General features: G+C 34.8%; 1 protein-coding gene across 2 annotated transcripts in view; it reads left to right on the top strand.

Annotated features, from left to right (window-relative positions):
* MMS22L (MMS22 like, DNA repair protein) overlaps positions 1-20,196 on the top strand; it is a 160,122-nt gene that overhangs the window by 42,738 nt on the left and 97,188 nt on the right. For both annotated transcript variants that reach the window (XM_027856873.1, XM_027856865.1), the window contains exons 10-13: positions 7,441-7,503; positions 12,767-12,886; positions 13,596-13,822; positions 16,239-16,748. In XM_027856873.1, the coding sequence (XP_027712674.1) occupies positions 7,441-7,503; positions 12,767-12,886; positions 13,596-13,822; positions 16,239-16,748 (920 nt within the window). The remainder of the gene's footprint in view (positions 1-7,440; positions 7,504-12,766; positions 12,887-13,595; positions 13,823-16,238; positions 16,749-20,196) is intronic.

Below are 20,196 nucleotides of genomic sequence, written 5' to 3'. Positions count from 1 at the left end.
AAAAAAAAACAAATCAAAAGATTTTTAAAAGACACATTCCATCCCTTAACGTACAGGTCTAATAGCAGCCAGCTTCAATGTCTAATACTTTTTGAATCCTGTGGCAACCTTTCTTTATCATAGTTCTTTGAAAGGTCACTAGTACCCCACATTCACATTGGATAGTTGTTTAGTACTCTAGGATTTAGTTTTTCTAGGCCTGGTGACTTGAACTCAGCTAGACTGTAAGCTTCTTAAGGGCTTCCCTTTTAATTTTCTATTCCCAGCTCCTTGCATAGTGCCTGGAACATAGTTTATTAATTGTGTATTGGTTAATTGATTGAAAGCAATTAGATGTGGCCTAACTGTCCTTCAACTTGTGCTGGATTTCCAACACCTTTATTTATTAAGCAGACAAAAACACAAGGAAAGAAAGTGAAATCCAATTATTTAATGACATCTCCTTTCAATTTGCCTCTGTTCCCGAGAACCTCCTCTCTACTTCTCTGGCCCCACTTGTGGAGCAAAGTTTGATTAATTTGGTGGTCCAAGACAGAGACACAAGATAAATCCAATTATTTAATGGTATCCCTAGATCTTACCTCACCCTTCCCCTCCTTGACACTGTTCTACAGTAACTTCCTTCTATTTACTTAGATGTTAAATTCCCTAGTAAGACTTATTTTCCATATATCCAAACTGGCCTATTAGTCATTGCTTCTCTTCTTTGTAAGTGCTCACAGATCATCTCTAGAAATTTATTTCTAGAATGTTATCAGGAATTGATATCAAGGTCACTGAGCTGTATTTTATTTTCTTCTATCTATTTATCTCTCCATCTATCTATTGTCTAGACCAGTCATTTCATTGGTGAAGGAATCTCCTAGTGAGGAAATTCAAATCCTTCCTCCCATTCAGATCAATATTTCTGCAATGTATAGATTTAGAGAGTTGCCTGAGATAAGTATGTGACATAGTCAGAACTCAAATCCAGGGCCTTCTGGCTCTGAGTTGCTCTATCATTGTGATATGCTGCCTCTTAGCTTTTTCCCCTATATCCCCTCCCTATTTGGGAAAATCAGGATACTTGTCTACTTCTGGGCCTGCACATTCTCCAAGGCCCTTAAAAGATAACCAGTAGAGATTCAGGATTTGCTTCTCTAATTCTTTGAATATATTAGCATGTAGTTTGTCTGGGGTAATTGGCTTTAGGTAAGTAAGAACATTTTGGCAAATGGGATTATATATATGAAATACTTTATAAATCTTAAAGCATTATATCAATGTTAACTATAAATATTATCCTCAGCCATTTAGTCAGTAAATATTTATTAAGCACTTATTATGTGCCAACTACGTAAGTAAGTACTGAGGATATAAAGACAGTTCCTGCCTTCAAGGAACTCACATTCTAATGGAGGAGACAACACGTTAGGTACATATAAGATATATACAGAGCAGAAGAAGGTAATCAGAAAGAGGAAAGAAATAGCAGCTAGAGGACCAAGAAGGACCTCCTGTAGAAGGTGGAATTTGAGGGGTGGAGGTAAGAGGGCAGAGCATTTCAGGTATGGCCACAGCCCACAGTTGAGGCGAAGTATCTTAAGCAAGTAACAGAAAGAGGGCCCGTGGGGACAGGTTATATCATCTTTTGGTTCCTAGCTAACCATTTTCTGTTCTATTTTTTTAGTCTAAAATTATTCTCCTTGGTAGGGAATATAGAAACAAGAGAGGGGCTAAAGCAAATTTTACTTATCTCTATTATTGCTGGTAATTTTCCCATCAACTCCAATCCTCTTCATCCCTTGATCTTCATTGCTTCCAGCATAAATGGGAAAAAAGACATTTTTTCTAATGACTTCTGAACTTACTGAAAACCTCAGCTCTTCTGGTCTTTAACTTTCTTTCTGACCTTGTTCTTATCTGATCATGGGATTTAGAACTGGAAAGACTTTTAAGACATCATCTAATTCAGGGGTTCTTAACCATTTTTATTTGTGATGGACCTTTTTGGCAGTCTGGTGAAGCCCTTAGACTCCTCAGAATAATATTTTTAAATGCATAAAATAAAATACATAGAATTACCCAAGGAAACCAGTCATAGTGAAATAGTTTATCTATCTCTCTATCTATCTGTCTGTCTGTCTATCCTTTTAAAAATCAAGTTCACAGACTCCAGGTTAAGAACTCATGCTGTAATCCAGCCTTCCCTCATTTTACAGATAAGTAAATTGAGTCTCGGTTAGATGAAGTGACTTGCCCAAAATCACACAGATAGTAAATGACAGTAAGTTACAGAACTAGGAGTTAAGTCCATGTCCTCTGGCTCCAAATCTTGCAGTTCTTTCTGAACTTACTCTTCTTTTGTATATCTTCCCTGATCTGCTTCCCACCGATTGTATGAGGGAGTGATAGATGAGAGAACAGCTGAGATTGCTCTGCAAGACTGTTTCTATATATGATATCTTAAGTGACCCCCCTGAATAAATAGAGCAGTCAATTAACTAGAATTTAACAATTATAATAATAGCTAGAACTTATATAGCATTTTAAAGTTTATAAAGTGCTTTACAAATATCTTATTTGATCATCATGACAGCTCCCTTGGAGATAGGTGCTGTTATTATCTCTGTTTTACAAATGAAGAAACTGAAGCAGACAGAGGTTAAGTGTCTTGCCTAGTGTCTAAGGCTGAATTTAGAGTCAGAGCTTCCTGACTCCAGGCCTTGCATTCTGTCTATTACACTACCACCCTGCTTTTAGTTGACTGTGTACGATGTACAAAGCACTCTCATCATGATGATGATAGTAGCTAGCATTAAATAGAGCTTTTAGGTTTGTAAAGCGCTTTAAAAATATTATGTCATTTGATCTTTACAACAACCCTGGGAGATAGATGCTATTATTAATACTGCCATTTTACAGATGAGGAAACTGAGACATACAGAGAAAGAGATTAACTGACTTTCTCAGGATCACACAGCTAGTAAATGTGTGAGGCTTGATTTAAACTCAGTTGTTCCTGACTCTAGGTCCAGCACTTAATCCACTACACCTAGATTTCCCAAGACATAGAAGACAAAGTCTTCTGATGCACTATTTGAAGAAATAGTAACTTTTAAGTGTTGAGGGTACCAATTATTTAGTTAGCTGTTAAATAATGAGTAGTACCTCTAGATATGGGGGGGTTTGGTGGCAATAATGGTCTGGTTTTTTTATCATTATTAATACTATTAGTGTTATGACTAATTCAGTTTGATTCAACAAGTGCTGGGCACTAATCTTTTATGGTCCTGAAATTTGCTCTTTATATTTTACAGGGAAACTTAGTGAAGATCTCTTTTTTTTTTTTAAACAAACAATAACATTTTAGTATTTATCAAAGGAAAAGTCTATTTTCCTCAATTTAAAAAAAAATCAGTTTTTTTATATCTTCATTTGAAAAATTCCTACCTTTGTTATGTGAAAAGTATTTGTGTCTTAACTGTAGTATTTTTTGAATTTATTTTTCTGTGGAATTATTTTCTTCTTTCCTACCTTATTTTTTTGTTTACCTTCTTCACCATGTTTTTTCCTTTTTGTATCCAGAGTTCTGAAGTTCTGAGTTAGTTCTAAAGATTCTCTGTTCTTTAGTTTCTTTAGTATCATTATTGTTATTGTTAATGTTAAAATGATAATTATCATTAATAAGTATTATTATTATTCTAACTTGTATTTGTTTAGTAATTTCAACTTTTCCAAAACGTTTTCACATAAATTACAGCTTTTCCTGTCTTAGCAGTCCTTTGAAATAGATAGAGCAGATTTTTTTGTACCCATTTGACAGATGAATAAAATGAATCAGAGAAAAAAGAGGCAGTATGGTATCTTGGAAAGTACGTGGAATTTGAACTAGGAGAAGCTGGGTCCAAATTCTCAGTATTTTCTCTGCCTCTAACTTCCTACAGAACTTTGGGAAAGTCATTTTTATTCATCTGTAAAATGAGGATGATTGGGCTCAATGACCTCTTAGGTATTTTTTTTTCCAGCTCTAAATGTACGATCTTCTGATTCTTTGAAAAGTTAACAGAGGTGGGGCTGGGAGAGAAATATTGCTTAATGCCATTGAATCCAAATATTAGGTTAACAACATTAGAAGTCAGACAAAATTTGACAGAATTTTCTCTTTTGTATTTAGTAGAAGCAGTCATATCTTAGTCCATTCTTTCAAAGAGATTAGCTTGGGTCTTGGTGATAATTGGCTCATTTTGTTATCAGTATCTTGAAAATTCTTCAAATTCTATTTTTTATGGATTTAACATGTGCAGGTATAAAAAGGAAATGATTATGCAATAAACATTCTTTATTCTACTAAACAGTAATCTAGTGGAAGGAGGATGATATGAAGTAATAATGGTTATTCATATATTCTTCAGGGGAAAAAAAATGCCACTAGTCGTGTTTCATCCATGGAGGTGTTTCAATTTTTTAATGTGGACTGCTTTGCCCTAGAGGTTAATGTGAAATCTTTACATTCTAAATAGGTTTTCAGCTGTGGTTAGTTATTTTTTATTTTATAAGTTCCCATAACTTGGACATATCCTGTTTATGGATTTAAACCAGAAAACTGTAGCCAATTTCTCAGTATAAGAATATAAGGAAACTTTAGTGTCTCATTTCTTACACTTCAGGTTTTAGATTTATCATACATTTCTGTTTAATGCTTTTCTATTCTCTTAACCCAGACCTGGAGCATGTTATCCTCTCAAAATCCTGCTCATCTATTTTAAAACCAAATGGAGTGTAAAGAGGAAAATTCACCACTTTTGAACATTGCAGGGGTCAGTTTTAACGCTGCTTTCTCTGTCCAGACCACAGAGAGAATTATTCAGGGCTAGGTGATACTCTTCTTGGAAATGTCTGAAATGACTACTGGATAAAGGATGCAAAATGTAACCCCAAATGGAGAGTAGAGCCGTTCTCCCATATAGACTAGAAATGGAGGGCAAGGGAAGATCCATTTTATTTTCCTGATAGAGATGCAGCTTATGCAAGACCTCAAGTGTGTTTCACAGTTGTAGTTTTTATAGCAGCCTTGGAAGTACAAAACATCGCTCCAAGTGGGTGGTTCCGTAATAATTTTATACCACTTGGAAGCCAGTTAGTCATAATTTTACATGTAGAACAAATACTATCGCTACAGAAAACCGAGTTAAAACTGCCCCCTAACTCCCAACCCCTAAAAAAGGGAATTTACCACTGATATTGTTTCTGTCCTTTATACATACTCTGTTTTGTAATGACCCAGATGCTAGTTCCTTGGGATTAGGATGATACTTGGCTGTTTTGAATTTTGGCTTCTATACATCATCTGTCTGTTTTTACTAGACAAGATGTTTGTATTACATCTGCAGAGTTCTAATTAGTGGAATAATGCAGTTTGAGGGAGGCATTAGAAATTTTATCAGTAAATATTGTACAAATGGAATACAAGCATTTAACTGAGACTCAGTTCCTGGTCTACAAATTCTACTCAAATTAAACTATGAACTGTATCATCCACATTGTTAGTTACCCTATGCAATTGCCGTTTGATTTTTTTTCCTTGTAAAAAATGTTGATTTAAAAAAAAGTTACTCAGTGAAAGATACGTTGGTAAAATTTTTATTGTTTGATAATTGCTAGAACTTTTATTATTTCAGATGTACAAATTAATTTTCCAAAAATTAATATTTCTTCTTTCTAAAATGAAGACTCAAATTAAGCCATAGAGTATTGCCTGCTAAAGGTTTATGTGAAATATATAAAAAATGTAATAATTAACTTAAATCTGCCATCTAAATGAACATGGGCACCTCTATGTCCAGTGTATGATTCCTGCTCCTTCTTCTGTCACTACAGAATATTAATGTCTGTGTAATATTTCTTTAGTTTGAGTTGGTCAGAGAAGTCCTACTTTGTCCTTCTGAAAAAGTGATATAGCAGTCTCAGCTTTCCGGACTATAACTGAAAATGAAGAAATAAGCATGCATAGTTTAAAAAAAAAAAGACCTATGAGCAGTTAAATATATTTCACAATGTTCATACAGTGTAGCACACTTTACTGAGAGGAGAGTCCTTCATCCTCTTACTCAGAATATTTATTTTTATTTCAGACACAATTTTAATAATCTTGACTGTCTGGTTTCTCAGCCCACAGTAGACCAGAAGCAGCAATTCAGAAGGGAGCAGAGCTTTGGAAGAAGCAACAAGAAGGCTTCTGACAGTAAGAGAGGAGAAAGCATACATGAACTCAAAAAGAACAATGGTCTGGCTCACCTCTATACACCCTGAGTGAAAGAATAGTATAGTAATTCATGTTTATATCAGTAACTTTAAGTCATTAAGAAACACTGAATTATATTATTGTAGTCTGTTTAAAAATACAAGAATGAATACAGTAATATATTCATGCAGATGTTTCATATTTTAGATCCTATCACAGACAGTCACATTAAAATGAAACAAATATTACTCATAAAAGGACACCTTTGTCCAACTTATAGCCAGGTTTTTATGTGTAGTCTACCTAGTTTATATCATAAGCAAATAATGGCTGAAATTTTCATTGGTTCAGTGCCTCATTGGATTTTGGTGTTTCAGTGAAAGCAAAGAACAAAATTGTTCCTTGCCTTCTTTGTCTTCTGTTTTTAGTAAATTTCCATTCTTTTCACCTTGAAGAGGTGAAGATGGAGACATTAAATTTGTATATTACATCTTCATCATGGTTGTGTCCTAAGTTATCTCTTCCTTCTTTGATAATAGTCCATAATAACAATCAGTTTTAAATAACCAATATTAAAAGCCATCCATTGTGAACTGAGGTGTCTTGAGGTGTGACATATACTAGACTAAATAAACTTCTTTTGATTGTTTCACTACAGTTTCTGGTAAGTATGTTTAGAATAGTGAATAATGCAGATCCATCATGAAGTTGTTTTTGTTGTTGTTGTTTTGATCCAAGTGTGAAAAGATCTAATTGTTTCTGGAAAAATGAAAATCATTTTGGGAGAACAATATTTTAGCCATGGTCTGTACAATGTAATTGTATAGTTAGCTATTGGAAGTTTTATGTGCACATTAGAATTTAACATTATCAGAGATCAAAATGCTTCCCCCAAATTTTGTGTTATTACAAAGGTTAAATAAAATAATAATAAATAAATCCTTATTTGGTGAGGGTTATAGTTTTGTTTTAGTGTAAAGACTGAAGTAATTAGTAATTTTTTTCCCCTCCAATTCGGTCATCTACAGATATAACGTGATAGGGCAGAATAATCAGATGCACATAAGAATGTATCTCCCATTGACATCGCGTCAAGTTCTGTGGTGATAGAAATCTTTTAAAAAATAGTCATTTACTTTTGCTGTCCTAGTTTTTAAAATATGTACTATTGGAAGTGGTGATTTCTTTGATTCAAAAATGTTTTTTTCTCTTTCCAGAAACAAATGAATTCAAATTGGAGCTTTATAGAAGAATTACTGAAAAAGTCAACTAATGTCCAGGTGTGTATAATAAGTAGCAATAAAAAATATTGGCGTGTTAAATTTTTGGACATCACATAGAGTACATGTAGAAGAAAACATAAAACAAAGCCAACCTTTGGTTACTGTAATTGAGGCATACAGATGTTCTTGGGGGTTTTTTGTTTATTTGTTTGTTTGTTTGCCAAAATGAAGCCAGTGCTTATGATATTAGTAACTACCCTTTAAAGATTTTTTTTTCTTGACACTAAGTTGTCAGATAAAGGATAAAGATAATTATCCCAGTTGGCTATTTTGACAAGATATATTCAAAATAAGGGCGAGATGCTTAGGAACTGTAAGCCGTACATTGAATGTGTGGATATCAAGTCTAGGAGACATGATGGGCGAAGATAGTGGCATTGAAAATTCAGCTATATCCTCATCACAGCAGGAAGGTGACTTGCCTTGCTGAGCAATTTGTCTTAGAGGCTTGAATCATACTCTTACTGATAAGGTTCTAGTTTCTGAGCACTCATTTCATACCTTATCATTTTTCTTTCTGCAGAGCTGTTAATGCAGTGCTTCATGGCCCAGAGGTCAGACTTGACCTCCTTTTAAAGTGGTTTTAAATATGCTGTTCATCACATTTTTAAACATGTTGCATTGTAGCTCTGTAAATTTGTTCTGAATTTTCATGGTATAAATTGCCTTTTGTGCAATACCTTTGAGAAAATTAAGGAAACAATTGTTGGTTTTCGTTTGGGAAAGAAATTATTTAGCCACTAAAAAATAAGACTTTAAAAATTTCCGAGAGAAATAAAGCAGAAATGTGGTAGTTAATAGACTGTTTTCAACCAGTGAAACTGTGAAACTCACTCAGTTTAATAGCTTATTTTGAGACTTTTGAGACCCCTCTTGGATTGTATATGTAAATTCTTTTGAAAATTAATGTTTTTCCAGATGAATATATGTGTATTTAGTTATAACACAGATCTATTAATTATGTAGATGAGAGCTCAAAATTCTCCCTTAGATGGAATGTCAAAGAACCCTCTACTTGTAATGAAAGTGATGTTACCTTTTTACAGTTTTCCTGCAAGTTTTGTCACTGGTTTGGTGCAAGGTTTTGGTTTTTTTTTTTTTTAAAGTATTGCCCATATGTTATTATATGTATACTCTCATAGCCTCCCCTTCCCCTCCCCTGAAAAGTTCTTTTTTTGGTTGATAACATCTTGATTTTGAACATTTAAAACTCTCCTTATCCTAATCTAGTTTTAAGCTTTCATTTTAAGACATTTGGGAATTATTGACATATGATCATTATGTCGTTTATATAAACTGCTGAGCACATTTATCTGATATTGGCTCAAGGGATCTTTTTTTTGTGGTATTTTTTAGTTTTGTTTTTTCTTTTTTTTTTTAATGGAAAGTCTTTCATTTAAAACCAACCAAAGAAAATTTTTTTTGTTTAATTCTTTTCAGAAAGACTGGATTTTATCACTACTTTGTTGGAAGGTATAGGGACAGTAGATAAGGACTGCTTAGATTCTTTGTTTTGGTGACTTTAAGTACTATGGGAAGATGGAGAGGTTTCTAAGTATTTGTGTAGAAATTTTCAAATAGGTAGAAAACAGATAAGTCATGGTGAGGAGCAAAAATCTAAATATATTATATGTGACAGCAGGAAAAACAGTACGTAGTCATCTCTGCCTTATAGCAGTAGTATTATTTTTACTAAGATTGTAAATCACTTTCTATCAGTCTTTTAGTGATTTATTATTATTATTTTCCTTTAGATTATGACTACCTAAGTGTTGTTTCCCTTCTCCCCCCTCAAGGAAAGGAGTGTATCGACTATGAAAAAATATTTTCCTCAGTTGGAATGTCTAATAGTGTAATAAAGCTTTTATTGACACTGCTGGATTTAACTTTTATAATACTATGTTTTTTTATAAGGGTGAGAGTTAGAGCTGGTTCTGTAGCACACTGTGTAATTTCTATATATGGACATAAGGATGTTAGATTTTTTAGGATAGACTGTACAGTAAATATTTCTTTATGAAACTTGAGCCAGCACAAAGCAAGATTTTTTACTCATTCAAACTGTGTAATATCTTCCATTTCCTAATATTTAGGAAGATTAAGCCCCTCTCTCCAATACTATCTCAATTTCATCATGCCTTGCATTGTGTCAAATCATATTCCATAAGTAATATAGAACTACTTGCTGGTGTTCTTGAAACCAATTTTGTGGGTTCAGTAGGTGGTCATAAAGAATAAATAATATGTTTAGATAGAAGTATCATTTTGATTATATCTGTTTTTCTCCCCACTGAGATAAATTAAAATCTGACCGCCCTCATGTTCTGACTTGATCTCCAGCAGTGAAACGGTCCATTTATAGTCTTAAAAAAATACCCAAAAATGTACAATAGTCTTAAGATAAAGTTGATGGAATCTTGAAAGCAGTATTAATTAAGCAAACAATATTTTTCAAATCATTCTTTTTCAAACCAAGACAGAGGCACTAAGCTTTACTGAAGATCACTGATATACTGGGTATCATTGGACTCTGCTGATCAAAGTAAAGATAAAAAACATTTTTTCTTCTTCTTCTTAACCTTTGTGAAAAAATATCTTAAAACCAAACTGTCTTTTTAAATTATCTAACTGTATTGAGAATGCTGTAAGGAAAAGAGAATTAGATTGTTTATGTGGTATTCAACCTTAGAATAGCATTATTTTTATTTTTTACAAGAAAGAATTTCAGGTTTGTTTTGATTTTTCTTTTCTTTCCTTAAGTTTACCAAGACAAAATAACATATCTTATAGACAACCTGCAAGAGTCTTACAGAAGGGGTCATCTACCCATCCTCTTCCCTGAAGAAAAGGACGCATTATGATGAATGAGTACTACTCCTATTTTTAATATTAGGGAGAAGAGTCCTCAAACCCTTTCAGTAAAAACAATAATAGCTAATATACACCAGTAATATGTGTCAGAAGAAGGATTTGAATTCAGGTTCTCTGACTCTAGAGATAGTACTCTTTCCATGATACCAAGCTCTGGTGATACCTTTTAGAATCTGATCAGTGTGTGAGTGTAGAAGGTATTATGGAGGCAAAGTGATGAATGGAAAGAATACTGAATTTGTAACTGGAGGACCTTGGTTCCATTGCCAGCCTTGGTTCTGTATAGTTCTTGGTTAAGTCACTTAACCTCAGTTTCCTCCTCTGAAAGTAAGAAGTTGGACTTACATGGCCTTCCAGTTCTAAATCTATTATTCTGAAACAGAGTTTGTCCCATTGTTCAGCATCGATACATTTATGGAAACTTTTAACTTTATAATTAAATTGCTAGAATTTGAGATGTAGGATCTCAAAGCTGGGTTTAGTATCAGCTATTTTAAAATATGAGCCAATGCACTGAGATGGTAAACTAGAGAATTTCCATCTCTTTTTACAGATAAGGAGACTGAGGCCCTGAGAGAAAGGGACTGTTCCATGGTCATACAAATAGCAACTATCAGAGACAGGCTTTGAACCCAGGTGTGCCAGTCAAGCCTTCTCTATACCATGTCAATGTTACCTTCAGGTACAAAGGATTAAAAGTCCTTGGGAGAACATTCTGTAAAGGAGGGCTAAAGAGATCTCAGATCAATATTTTTTTTTTTTAAATATGAGGTAGTTGGGGTTTAGTGACTTTCCCAGAGTCACACAGCTAGTGAGTGTTATGTGTCTAAGGCCTGATTTGAACTCAGGTCCTCCTGACTCCAGGGCCAGGGTTCTATCCACTGCACCACCTAGCTGCCCCTCAGATCAATCTTAAAATAATGTAGAAAAGAACTCATCGGCAGAACTAATCAGAAAGAAGTTGTACAGAAACACCTTTCTTCCTAATTCTAATTCTAATTGCAAAATAAGTTTATAAGAACAGTAGTTAAGTGGATGCCCATGTGGAAATACAGAAACCTTGTTTAGAGGGCATATATGTACATGAGAGATTTGTAGGCTAGGTGTTTGTAATTTGGGCAATGCCTGTATTTAAAAATCTGTAAAAAAATTTGTTGTGTGAATTGTGCTGTATTTCCCAATTTACTGATGAATATGTTAGGCAAAACAATTAAACTCCTCTTAAATTCAAAAGAGAATATGTATATTGCTTCTTAACTTGTTGGCCATTCATTTAATTGCAGAAGTAGATTGATGTGAAGGAACTTATTTTAAATAATGTATTGATTTTTATCTTCTAACCTCTTTGCTTTAAGATATTTCCATGGAGTGATTTTTGATTTTGTGTTTTTTTTTCCCCTCTTAGACAATAAAGTGAAGTTTACATGCTAATTTTTTACCCCCCCCACTTTTTTTTTTCCTTTTTGATGAAGCAATCTGGGTTAAATGACTTGCCCAGGTCACACAGCTAGTAAGTGTCATATATCTGAGGCCAGATTTGAACTTAGGTCCTCCTGACTCCAAAGCCAGAGCTCTATCTACGGTGCCACCTAGCTGCCCCCCTCCCCTTTTCTTAGTTAAATATGGATAGCCAGTCCTTCATATCTGTGCACCTCAGCCAATCTTTTTGTTTTAAAAATTGAGTAGCTGTTGGGAGTTTAGTAAGTTCCTTAAGCTGATTATCAAATGAGATAATGTTGGTAGAGGCTTTGTAAACCTTGAAGTGCTATATAAGTCTATTATTCTTAGTTGTTATTAAGCTAAATCAACACCTGTGGATTTGAATACATCTAGATTATGGACACTTTACATTACATCTTCTTTTATTCCACCTTGTTTCATTCAGTCAATAGACATTAAGTACTTTTGTGTGGTGTGTTGATGTTCTTTCCTGTGGATAGACTAGTCTTGTTTCTTTATCTATTATCACACATAGGCTCATTTAAAATACTTGAATGGAAATTCTGATTTTTCTATACTCCATATATTAGTGATTAGTTAATAGCTTCTGAAACTAATATTTAGAAACATGTTTTGGTCTTATTGACACCGTATTGGCAGAAGATGAAATGGATATAATCAAGTTTCTTTGAATCTGTTTTTTATATTTTCTTCAGACATTTGTCTCTGGAGTTGCAGTGCATTATCAAATGACAATGTCTTTGTGGTCAGACCCTATTTCCTAGCTCACCACTCCACCTTAGTGGCCTTTTGTTGATGAAAAGGCGGTAAGCAGGAATAAGGTTTATAGAGAAAATTATTCCATGGCAACCTTTGTACTTGAAGTGACAATATATGTTAGTGTTCGAAAGCATGGCTTGCATGTAATTGAATGTTTCTGTTTTATTAGGATGGTATATTAGAAGAACAGGTGCGCATGTATCTTCACTGTTGTTTGACACTGTGTGGTTTCTGGAACCCCAATATTCAGGCTGTTACAATTCTGTGGGACTACTACAGCAAGAATCTCGTGAGTAAATAGTTCTAAGACTTTAGTCCTCCCAATTGAAGGATCTGTGCATATTTTTTTGCGCACTGAATAACTGTTGTAGAATATCAAAAATGTTAATATTTGTTAAACATAGATTGAAGCTTTCTGGGAATAGTGTGCTAATCACAAAACCATTTAAACCTTTTTTTTCTTTCAAAAGGGAAAAAATTTAGTCTTCCTTTTATTAGTGGAATTAGGTCTAACCAAAGGAAGCATCTTTTCACCAGCATAAGAGTAATACATGTTTTACATCTGCTGCTAATACTTTTCAGTCTAGATAAATCTGATAGATATGGAGAAATGCTTTTCTCTCTAGCTTATAACCCTAAAAAGTTTGCTCCAGGCATTCTACTTGTTGATGCTTTTGCTGTTATATTTTACTTCCAAGGTTATTTAATAAGGTATGTGTGCTCATAGATCCTGTGGCCTTAGATGGGGAACAGAGGAGGCAGGAAGGTTATTTGGTGGGGTCTATAAGAAATTGAGATTTTTTTTCCCCTTGGTTTGAACAAATTTTTAACATGGTGACCTCTATTCATATTGCATCTCTGAGAGTATTGGATATTTCATTATATTTTGTTATTGTTGAAACATGGGGTCGGTCTCTTATTCTTCATAGACCTTAGTGTGTTTTACAGTTTGAAGTTTTTATCAGGAGATATAATACTTGTTTTTTTCCCCCCTCTAGAACAGTTCTTTTACTATTCCTTGGCTTGGTTTACAAGAGTTTGCAAATGTTTCTAAGTCACCCTTGTCTTTGCTTGAAATAGTGAAGACCTGTTGTTCTGATGAGCAGAACTATGACCTCTATAAATCCAACAGTAGTTACAACATTTTTCTTTGTGTTTTGGCAAAAGTCATGAAAAAAGCTGTAGCAACTAATGAAACTCATCCTTGGAACCAAATCAAAGGAAGGTATGTACCTTTTTTCCTTCTGAAAAAAGAATGTCCAGGAAAATGTTTTTATGGAAATATTGCAACTTTAGTATTTTTCAAGTTAACCTATCAACAAGGATTTTTAAAAATTGTCTATTAATACTGGGGATGCAAACACAAAATTGAAGCATCTACTGCCTTCCTGGAGCTCAAAATCTATGAGAGGAGACATAAACCCATATAAATACATACAAAGTAAACACAGTGATTTGGTAGAGCAGGCAGTGGAAACTGGTGGGGATCAGAAAAAATATCATGTAGGAGGTAGAAAGCATGTTTATTTATATGTTGTATACATTTTCTGATGTTTGCTAATTAAAAGTTTACTAAATTGACAAATCAGGGAACAAATTCAGCATATGTAATCTTCAGACGCACTGTTATGGAATTTCATAGCTTCCTGCTCTGTTGGTCCTGTTGGGACTAAAATTCCCAGGATTTCTGAAGACCTTTGATTAATTTCAGCATATTCTTCATGCAAGTAGTTAGATAAAATATGATTATGTACAAGTGTGTTAAACCCAAAAAAAAGCATCCTTAAAATGTTGAAGTATCAGGTTGTGATTTTGTCCTTTGTTCTCGAAGAGGACCATGACATCAGGGAGATGATGACATGACTTGCAATTGACTTTGATTTGAGTGTGGGAGAGCTGTGCAAAATCACCAGCCTCGCTTTCTCCTCCAGAGTCATGTGAGTCCAGTGGCCAGATATCCATCAGGACCACTGGAGATGGGCCAGCATGCAGTGGAAGGCTTTGGCCCTTTTAAGCAAAGGTCTTTTCAGGTTCTCACTTTTGAGTGAGGCAAGGCCCATTCAGTGAATAGGCCTCTTTAAGAAGTGAAATTAATTAAAAAAAAAATCAAACTGGGAGGGGAAGACCCTCAGGGTTTCTGGTCAAAATTGAAACAGTTACTATTTGCATTTGCTCTGAGCCAGTAGGGCCCAAAAAATAATCAGTAAGTGGTGCTTGAGCAGGGCAGGGACCAATTGTCCAATCCATGAGATCCAGAGTGAATTGGGTTTAAGGCTTAGTCTTTGAGAAAGAAATCTAGCCAGAAAACCCCAAGTTAACTAGGCGGCCTTCGGTCATCAAAATTTGCCTTCCTTTGAGCAGAACACCCTCAGGTAAGGGAGAGGAGAGGAGGGGAGAGCTCTCTCTTCCTTCAAGTATTAAGTAGTGGGTTAAATGAAAGAACCCCAATATCATAAGAGACTAGAGATAATGCTTTGTCTTTTGACTCTGGCTGAACATACCATGCAGATCAGGACAGTTAGGTTATATCCCAGATTCTATTATTAATGTTCATATTTTGGGTGGAGACACAGACTGCTAGATCGATTATACAACCCTAGTGTTCGTGTTTCTCTGAGTGGTAGAAGAGACCAATCTTATTGCCTCTTGGCCCAAAGAGGAAATATGACATAATGAAAGAAATTTTGGACTTGAAGTCAGAGGACCTGGCTTTTAGGTCTTGGCTGTACACCTTACTAGGAATGGAGTTTTCTTGGCAAAGATAACTGGAATGGTTTGCCATTTCCTTCCTTCTCCAATATTTGTATATTAGCCACCTGAAATAAAGCAGTTATGCACTTTACTAAGTATAACAGCCTATAACTAGGATGTGAGGGTGAATTCTTTTTCAGCAGTCAACAAGACATTAATTGATTCAAGGAGAATATATATATTTAGCTATAGTAGTTGGCTATTAAATGACACTTCACTGTTTGCTGGTATTTTTGTTACCAGGCAAGAAATGAATTTCTTTCTTACAATTTAGGTTTTACTGAAGATAAAAAGTAAGCCTAAGAGAATATAAGAAAGAGGATAACCAAATGGATTATAAATTATTATTATTATTATTATAAATTATTTTAAGTTGTATGGTTCATATTGGAATGAACCTCATCATTTTATAATTGAGTGCATATTGTTCTTTTTTTGCCAGTAAAAACAGAAAAAAATAAGTAAATGTGATGGATGACTGTAGTAAAACATAAAAACTCATAATCTATAGATTGCACATTTGTATCATTTTTTAGGAGAAAATCTACCAAATCCTTTCATACAGTCACAGGTGATTTACTGTATCACTTACAGGCTCTCTGCTGGGTTGGTAGGGTATTCTGTGACTTTGTCCTCTTAAGAAGTAGTGACCCTTCTTGCTGGCACTAAGAAAAACTTGGCCATCTTAAGAAGTAGTGACCTTTCTTGCTGGCACTAAGAAAAACCTAGCAAGAAGGAAGACAAAAAAACTGTTATTTGGAAATTCAGGTTTGAATTTTTCCCTATGAGTGATGAGCTCCTCTAAGCTCGGTATGTGAGGAAGTTGTAGAGAAATGTGTTTCCATGAATAAAACAATAAGCTCTATTAAAATACTGTTTTTATTTTACAGAATATATTCCAAATTCCATCAAAAAAGAATGGAAGAGCTAACTGAAGTTGGTCTTCAGAATTTTTTTAAACTTTTTCTGGTATTGGCTACTGTTGCAAAGTTGGAAGACGTGGTCAGTCGTGTTCTGGATCTTTTGGATTTCCTCAGACCTGGGTCTATAACGCCTTCTCAGAGGGCACTTGTTTGGAAGGGCCAAATGGCTTTTATCTTAATGTATGTTCAGAGAAACCTGGATGTTGGTGTTTTGGCCCAGACACTTTCTGGTGCTTTTAGTGAAAAAGCAAAGGAATTCTTAGTATCTAAGAATGAGTCGGGACAGAAACATGTGCTATGGACACTTCTTTCTATCTATATGGATGGTGTTCAAGAAGTGTTTGAAATGAGCCGGGACTTGAAACTTTCTGAGGAAATATTGTTGAATGATGGATTCAGTATGCTTCTTCCAGCTTGTCGAGAAGCTCAGCTCAGGACTGTATTAAACTTTCTACAAGCTGTTCTGGCCAGAGTCAGGTATGTTTTTTCAGTAAAATGCAAATATTGATTTCTTGATTTTTTTTTTCTTTAGACCAGTGATTTTTTTGGGGGGGGGGGATGGTGAGGCAATCGGTGTTAAATGACTTGCTCACAGTCACACAGCTAGTAAGTGTCAAGTGTCTGAGGCTGGATTTGAATTTGGGTCCTCCTGACTTGAGGGTCAGCGCTCTATCCGCTGTGCCACATAGCTGCCCCTAGACCAGTGATTTCTGTTGGTTTGTGTAGCAGATATCACCTTTCTCTTCAATCTCAAGTCCTGCAAAATTGCCTAGATCACAATATTGCCTCAACTTGTCCAAGACTATATAACTAGTATGTGTCAGAGGCAGTTATGAACCTTGGTCGTCCTGACTCCAAAACTGGCTTTCCATTCTCTATGCCATGTTGCCACTCAGAGATTTGTTTTTTGTCATAAAATGCACATGGGATATTATCTTCTATATGGTAAGATGACCAAAATAGTAGATTACTCAAGGTTTTCCTGGTTAATATGCCGTATTATCCAACACTTGGGGGAGAGTTATGTTCTAGGTGCATAGGATAGTCTAGATGAAGTAGTTACTCTCTAGAATCCTATTTTTACACCAAGGTAGTCAGCTGAGTATTTAAGGAAAGTAACAGTAATCATGTTGAGTCAGCCTCTAAACACTGTCATGAACACATGTTTAGAGGGGAGAACTGTAAAAGAAGACCATTGATTATCCCTTTCCATTTCCTCAGAAATTAAAAATGCTTTAAAAAGCCATTCTTAAAAACTATATGCTTTCAGAATTAGTTCTTTTTCCAAAGACTTGTGGCTGGGGAGTCTTCTAGCTTTCTTAACAGACAGAGGATGCCACATCTTCTAAACATAGTTAATCTTAGCACTAATACAGTCATGGTAGAGGTTGAAAATAGCACTGAAGCTATTATGCTTACTTTAAAATGTTAAAGCAGGAGGATTTTGGGAAGAGGAGTGGGGAGTGAAAGGTATTTTAAAATACAGAAAAGACTTTATAGGAAGAAGCATGGTGCAATGGAAGAGGCCCTGGTCTAGAAGTCAAGAGGTTTGATTCTGGTCCAGAGCAGCCTAACTATTTGGTCTCAATAAGCTACTTCATCCTCTGAATCTTCTTTTCCTTTTCTGTAAAATTAGGAGATTGGACCTCAGGTCCCTAAGATTTCTCTTAGCACTAAAATCCTATTATTTATGATCCTAAGAATATATTTGTAAAGGGCAAATGTGTGCCTACTGTGAACCAGGCAACATGCTTGACACTCAGAATATAAATACAGAAGTGAAACAGTACCTTCTCTCAAGGAGATGATGTTTTATTGGGGGAGACAATATGCACAAATATAAGTATATAATATTAAAATATATAATTAAATATATAAATATATAAATGTATATTATATATGTAGTATAAAATATAAGATAGATGTAGAGACTAGATCCGTGATTTCTTTGGTACAGCCAGGGAAATCCAGGATTTGGTAACTGCCTCAATCAATGTGTGTACAAAATAAATTTTAAAAAAAATTTGGGGGTGGGTGGCACTAGCACCTGGGGGAGGAGGTGGAGGTGTGAAATCATGAAATAGCCTGAGAAACTTCTCCTCCTTTCCCAATTCTCCAACATATTTCTCTTCCTCTTCCTGGGTTCTTCTCAAACCAGTAGAAATAAAAATACACTGATTGATTTTTGGCTACACCTAGTGGTATTCTTGCTTATTGTCTTCCTTTATGAATGATCACAGAATGATTAATGTATTTAACAAAGAACCACTGATTTTTTTTTAATTCTTTTTCCCAGAAGGTATTTAAATAATAAAGTCAGTAAAGTCTAGATTTTGGCAAGAAAGTATTTGTAATAATATCTCTTTCTACCTGTGTGCTTTCTCTTACCTTCTTTGTGCAATTTATAGATCCTTAAACTTTGAGATTTTGTTTGTCAGTTTTAACTTAGGGTCATCAGTTCATAGGTAAAAATGCATCACACAAAGAATAATGGGTAGAGAAAAGTAAATCAAATTTTATTTGTAATAATCATTTTAGTTTTGATTTTTTAATTTCTAACATCTAAATTGCATTTCCACCAATAAACATAGCTGCTCGTTAATTCACTTTATGAAAAGACCTTTACCACTAAAGCTAGCACTACGTCAAGAAGACTGGAAAAGTATCTTGATTTGTCAATCTGTTGCAAGTTTGTGAGGCAGTTATTAATCTGTGCCACTGTTCTGAGCAGGGTTGTAGCAATTGGTGGGTATGGGACAATGAATACTTGAAATAAACATATATGTATTTAAGAGTCTCATTTAACTGAAGAGCTTTGTTACATATAGAGTGTGGAATTAATGTCCTCTGCTCAACATTAAAAAATGAGTGTTTTGATACAATTTTATTAGCTTTTTTTTCTCCTTTTTTTAATTGCTCCTTGCTTATAAGGGGGTGGGTGGAGATTTTACTTGAAAGGAACACCTGGCCATTTACATTTTCATTGCCAAAGTTGGTAGACAATTTTATCTTCAATGAACATAATTATGAATATAAAGTGTGAAAAAAATGCAATGACACCATGTAGATCTTTATTAGCTTTATGTTTTACTCACTGTCAGGTTTTCCCTGAAACTTACCCATGTATTTGGAATATTCATTTCTTTAAAAGCTAGATTATTTACAGCAAACATGCTAGACAAGATGTGATCTGATCAACTTTATTTTAAGCACTAGTTATTAAAACAATACATTATAGTAGAAAGAATGCTGAACCTGGATTCACAGTGATGGAGTTCAAATTTAGACTCTGCCACTTAAGACTTGCCCAAGATCACACAGGTATTAACCTCTCAGAGTAGATCTTGTTGTTTTTCTCATCGGTAATATGAATGGGCTGAATAAGATGACCTTTAAGTTGGGTTAGATGACCTCCTATCTAACTCCAGATTTGGGATGCTAAACCTTGCCTTCCCAGGAGCAGTACTCAGCCATTGCAGTGACAGAGTACCATGCATGGTGGTGCATACTGTAATCCTTGTTACTGGGGGAGGTTAAGGCTGGTGGATCACTCAAGCTCAGGAGTTCTGAGATGCATACAGTAGGCTAAGCCCATCAGGTGTCTGCACTGAGTATAGTGCCAATAGTGAAGCCCTGATTAACCAATGGACTACTAGCCTGGGTGAGATAGGGACATTCAATCTCAAAAAGGGGTTAAAAAAGAAAAGTAATCTTCAGGAGTGATCCTGGTGACAGAGGACTGATTCTCTATTGTGATGATGATTAAAAAAAAATTCCTCCAGTTCTTGTTATATTTGAGATTAATGTTTAATTTTTTTGGCCTTAAACTCTGGGATCTTACTGGAAACCTCAATCACCTAACATTCTAGTTATTTCCTTTGAATGTCCTTTATTATTGCTGTGTACAAGTTAAATACATTTTTGT

This window comes from Vombatus ursinus, unplaced genomic scaffold, assembly GCF_900497805.2.
Source record: "Vombatus ursinus unplaced genomic scaffold, bare-nosed wombat genome assembly UNPS02000582.1, whole genome shotgun sequence".
NCBI lineage: Eukaryota > Metazoa > Chordata > Mammalia > Diprotodontia > Vombatidae > Vombatus > Vombatus ursinus.
Note: the sequence above shows the minus strand (reverse complement) of the source record. Positions and strands in the feature narration are given on the sequence as shown.